Source organism: Acyrthosiphon pisum, chromosome X, assembly GCF_005508785.2.
Source record: "Acyrthosiphon pisum isolate AL4f chromosome X, pea_aphid_22Mar2018_4r6ur, whole genome shotgun sequence".
NCBI classification, from domain to species: Eukaryota; Metazoa; Arthropoda; class Insecta; order Hemiptera; family Aphididae; genus Acyrthosiphon; species Acyrthosiphon pisum.
This window is the reverse complement of record NC_042493.1, coordinates 23,920,168-23,929,165: the sequence shown is the minus strand read 5'-3', so window position 1 is coordinate 23,929,165 and position 8,998 is coordinate 23,920,168. Positions and strand designations below refer to the sequence as shown.

The window sequence follows — 8,998 nt, the reverse complement described above, 5'->3', positions numbered from 1 at the left end:
TCTCCGAGTATTTTACAGTTTTTCCAATAATAATATTGCTAATATATATTGATATTTATATATTTATATATATTTGCAGGTAACTATAGAAAACATTCTTAGGAAATCATTATGATTTCCACAATCAATTAATTAGAATACGTAGTGAAATTCTAAAAACAAGAACTACTGCAGTAAGTAGAAGCAAAAAGCGGTTAAATATTAAATTCCTATTAATCAATAATAATATTTATAATATAATATAATATAATATATTATTAAGTTGTATGCTTAGGATATTCATCTACGTTACGACGAAAAATACAAAAAATATTATTGATAAACTATTATATTTACCTACCTACTTACCTTTTGAAGTTTGATAGTCGTAAATAATAAGGAACTTTAATATATTATGATTCTCCATTTCACCAATCACCTTGAATATATATAAATTTAATAGGTAAATTATAAATAAAACAATAAACTATTCCACTTGTCTAAATTCTATGTTTATCACATAACAGTAAAAAAAAATGTTGTCTACACTAGAAGGTACACTGCAAAAATACGGGTATCAAAATATTATATAGGATTTATTTTTAATAATATTATGTTGAATTTAACATTAATATTGTTAATAATAAATATTAGTATGGTTATTTCGATAAAAATATTTTGTACAATGTTATATTTATTAAACTTTTTGTAAAAAATTAACAAAAACCCTATTGATTTAAAAATGCTTTTTATAAATTTAATGACCTGTCTATTAATTCAATGTATTTCTTTCTTAAATTAATGTTTGTGTGTATAATTAATTATACTGATAGTATTTGTTGGTTTTACCTATACATTTTCTTAACTCAATAATATATTTTTCTAATTGAAATAATAATTCTTATTTTAACATATTATTAGGTACTATTTGTTAATAAATGAAAATTAAGCATTATTGAATTTACTAATGAATTTTCGTTCAGTGTATAATAATATCATTGAATTCAAATTTAATACATCCATTACAGTGACCTACTTGACACCTATAATATTGTACGGTACAGCCCGTACCCACTTTACTGCCTATTTTTCTTTTAAATTTAAAATTTTGATATCTAGGTAAGGATTAAATATTTAATACAAGGTTTTCATAAGTTTTTCGTCCAAGAATTTAAAAAAAAAATTAGCGTTAAGCTACATAAATTATTTATAAATGATCGAATTTGAAATGTTGACGAAATTATGCAAAATCGTGAAATATTTAGTAGACGTATACGACAGATCGTCAAAATCGTTTTATCATATAACATAACTATATTGTACACATTTTTTTTTTCGTACATATATATTTTTATTTTGACCTAGTTTTTAGTGCTATCATAACAAATGCTACTGCAACAGTTAAGTACACCGGCACCTCTAGTCTACCACTACAACGATGACGTAGTCCATAGATACCTATACAATAACACAATAATATAATATTAATAGCATCTTATGCCACCGCCATCGCCGGTGTCGTTTATCCGAACCGGATTCAAATAAATAATAATACGCATAGCCATGCAACGACCGTCGTCGTCGCCGCCGTTCAAAACTCTCGGGACCGTCGGCACGATCGCTCGGTGAAACGCACATACTTTCTCATAACGCTCAATTTCTTCTAGTCCTCTCACTGGCCACCCCCGCGGACGTTGTTTGACTTAGTGTGGCCTTTATTTTTTCTTTTTAAAACCCTGTCCAATAAATCATCAAAAACGGCGTCCATATTCTCAGAGGTGTTCAACTCGGAGGACTCGTTGATCGGACCCATCGTAATCGGGTTCGCTGTCATCGGGTTCTTGGCCACGTTGCTGCTGATATGCGACGTGCTCCTCGAGATCGCAAAGGGATGTGTGGCACACTTGTTGCCACTGGTGATGCCCGACCGGACTCCACTGAGTATCAAGTACGGCAAATGGGCAGGTAAATTGAACTCGAGAAGATGATAAATAATTAGTAATATACATTAGGTGTGTTTTGCAAAAATATACTTATAAAAAAGCCAAAGTCTTGTATACAGTTTAAATTTACCTTTAGCGAGTTTTCACAAAAAATTATGGATGTTTTAGGAGTTAGAAAAAAAATGTTTTAGGAAAATATATTTTAATGCAAACACAGATACAAAGCATTTTATTGAAGTTCTAAACTAAACCAATTCTTAATCTTTTTAATGTTTGTACATGTTAGGTACATATATTTAAATATTTAATTGGATATTTTAAAAATATTTTTACACATAGGTATAGTTCGTACTATTGTTGATTAGACATAATTTTACAATAAAATTATTCTTGATGGCTGATGTTTAAGATATATTAAGATTAAGTATCTCTAACTCATAGTTTCATTATTTTTAAGTTGGACTGTTAACGGTTAGGCAAACATTTCTACTGTGTGTAAGGCTATATTTAAAAACGAATAATGTACCTACATTATACATTTACAGTATATTAATACTTTATTTTTCGTATTGTTATTTAACATCTGAGTCAAGCAATATTTAGATTGACATTTTCTAAAATAAAATATTATTAGTATTCATAGATATTAATTAAAAACTTAAAACAAAATAATAGATAACTTACATTGAAAATTCATAAATTTACTTCGTGCCGATTGATATTTTAACTTTCAAGTTATATCAATAATTGTATGGATAAATAACTAATAAATTTAATATTAACATTAATCATTAAAATCAAAATGTATTATTCTGTTGTGTTGTGTTAATGCTTAGTTCGGTCTGTATGATTTAATTATAAAAATGAATATTAATTTATTTTTTTTTTAATCTAGGCAAATTTATATTGGTTGAACACGTTTTATAAAATACGAACTGTAGGAAATTTAAGCTTTGTTGTTAAGTAATGTTATTTACGTATCTATATAAATTGTAATATATTCATTTTGAAGCGGAAGGATAGTGATGAATAATTTAACATTTCGTTTACACTCTAGGTCATTTGGTACACTGTTTCACCGTGATTATATATTTATATCGCGTGTCCATTAAATAAGTGTGGAAAAAACATTTCAATTTTCAATGCAAATTTCACGCAAATATTTGCACTCGAATTCAAATCATCTGTGTACCTAACTATAGCGATTACACGTGTATAACAAACGTCCTGTGTAGATAGTTATAGGAACTTAAATACAAAACAATATTATTATTAAAATCTATTTGTGTTTTTAATTTTAAAAAAACATTATATGTTCGTAGTATATTATAAGTATAATATACAATATTGGTAGGTACCTTACGTAAGTATCTCATAAGAATTTTAATAGGTATACAATCTTATAAATACCGGAATAAAAAATACTTATTAGGGTATTATTATTATTTATTACTTTACTAAAACCTGTACCTACTAGATACCTATACCTTATACCTGTGTATACACAAAATACAAAATAAACAAGGTATATGTGGTTGAATTACAACGTTTTCATCATTCCTCGTTGATGATTAGTAGTTGTAAATTGTAATAAATATAGGTACCTACATACCAGTTGAACAAGCGTAAACCGTGCGTACAAATTAATTTCCTGCATTTATTGTTGAAACTTGTTTACGCTGAAAAGTGTGTGACTGCAATTGTATTTATTATGCTAATTCGTAGACGACTGCGTGTCTTCCAAATCCTAATATTTGACTTTTGTTTATATCTGTCCGCTTATCACCTTTTAAGGTGCCTGGAGGAGACAAAATTTACAATACATAACAGTATGGGTGTAAAATATTGTAAATGAAAACTAACCTGGAAGTTATTACACACTAAATGGTTGTTGTGTATAGCCGTATCCGTATGACGTAAGTAGTTACCTACTCGTTGTTTTTTATAATTCCAGACGGACAAGTTTTTATGTTAATTTTTTACTGGCTTAACAATAATTAATGTAAAATACCCAAGTTGTTATTTGATTTCACAGTTTTGTTGAACATAAGCAAATGAGTTTGCACCAAATTGATGATTAGGTACTCTTTAAAATTGTAGTATTAATTATTCATTGATCGGTGATTTATTCCTATATGTATTATAAATGAATCATAGTTGCATTTTAAAGTGCATGATTTAATTGGCTTATCTATAACTACATTAATCTGAAATCATCATCTGAAACTAGGTAAAAAAGTTACCGAGTTTTAAAGTTAGAACTCAGATAAATCCTCAATGTACATTGCTTAATTTTACAATTGTTTAATTGTTTAATTAAATCTATTAATTCATTATACCAATTATATAATAGGTATATTTTTTTATGTAAAATATGTTATTTTTGTGTTGTTTTTTTAATGTAATACATAGTAATTTGACTGGCCAATATATTAATTGTATGTTTTTATTCATCGACGATGTTTTAGTCATTAATAATTAAAATAATTGTACATTTGTACAATTGTACCCATTTACCTTCATTATCACAGTCAGTTTTGTATAGTTTGTAATAATATAATATTATCACCTTTACAATAACAATTTTCGATGATTTGGTATTTCTGTAATACATGTAACTGTGAACTCAGAGATCAAGAAAATACCATGTTATCTAATATATTAAAATCTCGTGTCACGGTATATAACATTTTATATTTTGGTTATGTTAATATGAAACCATATAACAATCATCGGTTATTGCAAGATAACATCAATTTGGTCAAGAGTCGAGTTTTTTATTGATTTGATTTAGAAAGGCATTCGGTGATTATTTTTCACCTTTATAATCTTACGTGATTCCGTGAAAGTCGAGAAATTGTACGACCTGATGACGTTGCGCTACAGTGTATAATATACAGAGTGTATTATCGTGCTTGTCTACATATTGTAACCGCCCACTTGCTATACCGGAAGATTCATTAAATAGTGAACATTTTTTTCATTTTTTAAACAGTAACTTATACTTATTATTTCATAATCTAAAACAGAACACTTTTGTAAACATATTAATGTATCTATATAAAATACGCTCAGGTATTATCAAAAGTTAAAAATAAATAGTTAAGTAAGTATTAATTAATTAATTAACCTATTTAAAGTTATAAATATTGGTTGTCATTTGAAACTTAAAAGTTGTAGGTGTGTTCAAAACTACTGTATTCTGATGTTCAAAACCAAAATTAAGACGAGGGAATCGTAACATAATACAATTTCATTACATATCTTACTCTTTATAAGCAGGAAATATCAAATAAACTTTTCAAAATAATGATTATAGATTGACTATCAAAGTCACTAGAATAGTAGATGATGTATATTACTTAGTACCTATATACAGTACTTAACTACTCAATACTCTACTATACCTTCTTGCCTTCTGCATATATGTTACGTATAAGTACACCGTACATATATTAACATAATATTAGCTCGAAAACGAAAATGTTGTTTAAACTATTAGTTAGAACAAAATATATGTACTTGAAACTATAATTTTATGAGTAAGTCTTTTATTAATTAAAAAAAATATATTGTTAAGAACACTCTGTATATAGGTATAATATATCGATATATATGTCATCCAGGCCCGTCACTTCCTGATTACCATTATATCCGTTATTGTTTATATTGCCTATTATCTATACTAGGTTCTACGTCAAAATATTATTATATTATAAAATGATTTATATTTTTAAGCTGAATAATATTTTAAATTATTTAAATTAGTTGCTGACAATAACATTTTCTATGGATAATATTTTCCATTTAAAATTGCATCCACATTATAATATTATACCTACCACGTGGCTAATTTTTTTTCAAGTTTTAAACTCGATTACCTATTACACGAATAATCTAGACTGAACGAATGGTATTCTTTATTTTATTAAGTATTAATATATTATGTATAGTTATAGTCACTAGTTTAATAGTTGCGTTAAGTGGAAACAATAATAAAAAGCAGATACCTATTCAGGAAGAAAGAAAAATATTTATTATGAAATTGAATTGCGTTTTATTCTTAGGTACACTTTTCTATAGAATCCATGCAAACGTGTTAGCGCGTAACTGTAATTATATTATAATGTGTATGTTTTTATACTATGTAGGTACCTATGTTCTGTACAAATATTTTTTATACATGATTTGTTTGCGTCATCTGTGATTATATAACAGTAGATGATGTATTGACGTACATCTGCAGCATTAATGTATTATCAATATGACAATAATAATAGTTATTATAGCTTTAATAGATATTGTAATATCGTAAGACAAAAACAAGTAAAATAAAATCACATGTGCATCCAAGTCCACATTGCTTACAGAGGTAAAAATAATTTCACTCATACAAATGGTATAAACGATAATATTGATTTTATGTAATTTTGTACGCTTGGACATTAAAAATGTGAAAAGCGGAGACTTTGTACAGTCGGGTAAAAATGAATATTTCAAAACGTGGACACTTTACCCGCCGGTCAAAGGTACTCCTTCTAGAAGTATGATCGTATACCTATTATAATCGTGATTTTTTACGGTTTTATGCAATATATATTTTAATCAAACAGCCACTGTCGTATTGGTTAGGTTAATTATATTATTATATTTTATACACACAATAACATTTTCAAGTGTAATTTTTACGGCAAAAATGAATTTAACCTGGTACTGTAGAAACCAGTGGCGTGTCGAAGGTATTATTTTGGAGCAATTGCTCCTTCAAAATTTTGTTGGTGGGTGGGTGGGTGGTCCCCCTGCCACAAAATACCTAGCTACCTAGGTGACTAGATATATATCGTAGAAATATCATATCCGATTATACAAATCATTACAAATGTACGCATATTTTGTACATTTTTAATTTAAACTATTTTGCTGAATTGGAAATGCCGTTATAAACTTCAAGGGGGTGGGTGGGTGGGTACCTTGTATACATTTTTGCTCCTCAACAAAAATTAGTTCAACACGCCACTGGTAGAAACCAGTTACTAATACTAATATATACTAAATTTGATTACTTTAATCACAATAATATCATATAATATGCTTAGTAATATTATAGGATGACAGGATGATTTTTCGTATACCTACAATGATTTTATATCATTGAATTCAATTTTAATACATCAATTACAGTAACTTCTCTAGACACCTAATGGCTAATGTACAACAGAGCGTTATACCCACTTACCAGTTTATAACTTTTTTTAAAGACAACAATTTACTGAAAACTATTGTACTCTTTTAAATGGATCATTCTGTACATATGCATTTATATTATATAAGTTTATCATGTAATATATATTATGTTTACCATGCACAAAACTGTATGTCTATAGTCTACATTGTGTAATGTATAGTAGGTATACATAGATATTTTAATGGTAATGGAAAGTGACACCGCAAATTCACTTTCTTGTGACTAACTGCACTACCTACTACTTACTAGGTAGGTAACCGATTTATTGTACGCAATGTGCCGTATGTAATCCACTGAACTTAACGGTTCGTAGCCTCGTAGGTAATTTATATTTTACTCTCTTATACCTAGTATTGTTGTTTATTATTTATTATGATCCGCGTGCATATTATTGTATTTGCAATGCAAATTTTGCATGTCTATCTATTTTGACTGAATATAAATTCAAATACATTTCCGGAAATTAACATTTATGAAATCGGTGATCGGCCGGCATAAAATGTTGTGGATTAAAAAGTTTAACTTCACCAAGTTAAGTCATTGAAACCTAAAAAACTTAAAGGCATTTTTCCCCGCTGACTTATTATAATAGGTAGATAAAAATAAAACTAAAAAGGGTGAAAGTAGATAACCGCTCTGCTGAACAGTAGGAATCGATTGTACCTTATCAATGTGTAATACATACGTAAAAAACGATTCTAGGCGGTGATGGTTTGTCAGTCTATTATTATATAATTTATTCTGATATTCATATAAATATATTAATACCTATTCGTTATTATAGTTATTTATTTTACTATCTAAAGGAAAACGACAGTGCCTATTAACTATGAATATACAATAGAATAAAATGGATCTACATTTTTTGAAAATAGCATTGTGTAGGTACCTATGTCAAATCTAATAAATATTAATAATATATGTAAAAGTTTCGAATCCCCATGACAACTAATATTAAATTATTATTTTTGGATTTAAAATGAATGTATATTCTTGAAATAACTATTATAACATCGTAATTCTTCGTTTAAATATCGAAATTCGTCGAAATTTTAACTTAAAGGCAAATATTGCTAATAAAAACAACTGTGTAAATATATATTTAGATTTTTTTATTACACTATAAACTTCTTATGAGAAACCTTGTTTTACATTATAGTATATTTTTAACTATAAAAGTTTGTGATTTTTACGAATTTAATTTGAAATTTAAATTATTAAAAAATAATCGTATCTGTGTATCTTTAAAATTTTGAATAATTTTGTTAAAATTTGAACTTCAAATTGGAACCTTACCTTTGGTATTAAATTTTTAAGCTTTCTTCCAGTGAAATAATTGTATTGACATTAATGGAAAAAAAATGAAAAAAAATTTTAAATGTCGATAAATGGCTCAAAAAAATTCACCATAAACATATACAATTTTACCATGTGTAGGAAATGATAGTATAAACCTTTGGAGAAAATTTAAGTATACGGTTATTTGTTTTTGAATTACAACAAAATAAGAAAATCATTTGATGCGAAATCGTTATTTTATGCGTGGATTTATAATTTAGGCAAGAACTTCATACGCTCATCAAAAATATTTATGGAACTTTTTCTTTAAATTTTATAATATCAACTTACATGGAATAATGCATAAGTTTTTAAATCTTAGGTGTAAATATTAAACATTTTAGGGATTTTTAACAACAAAATAATTTGAAGAATTTTGTCAAAATTCGAACTTAAGAGGACGCTACGCCCGCATGCGTTGTCTCCGTCTTACAAATGCACAAAACATAGCAAAAACTGTTTTGCGCGGGACAACTATGCTCCCTCTGTATTT

The 8,998-nt window shown here is 27.4% G+C and overlaps 1 protein-coding gene across 1 annotated transcript in view; it reads left to right on the top strand.

Annotated features, from left to right (window-relative positions):
* Positions 1 to 1,572: 1,572 nt before the first annotated feature.
* LOC100162678 (inactive hydroxysteroid dehydrogenase-like protein 1-like) overlaps positions 1,573 to 8,998 on the top strand; it is a 13,287-nt gene continuing 5,861 nt past the window's right edge. Inside the window, exon 1 of the mRNA NM_001246083.2 lies at positions 1,573 to 1,944. Within this exon, the coding sequence (NP_001233012.1) occupies positions 1,899 to 1,944 (46 nt within the window). The 5' untranslated portion in view covers positions 1,573 to 1,898. The remainder of the gene's footprint in view (positions 1,945 to 8,998) is intronic.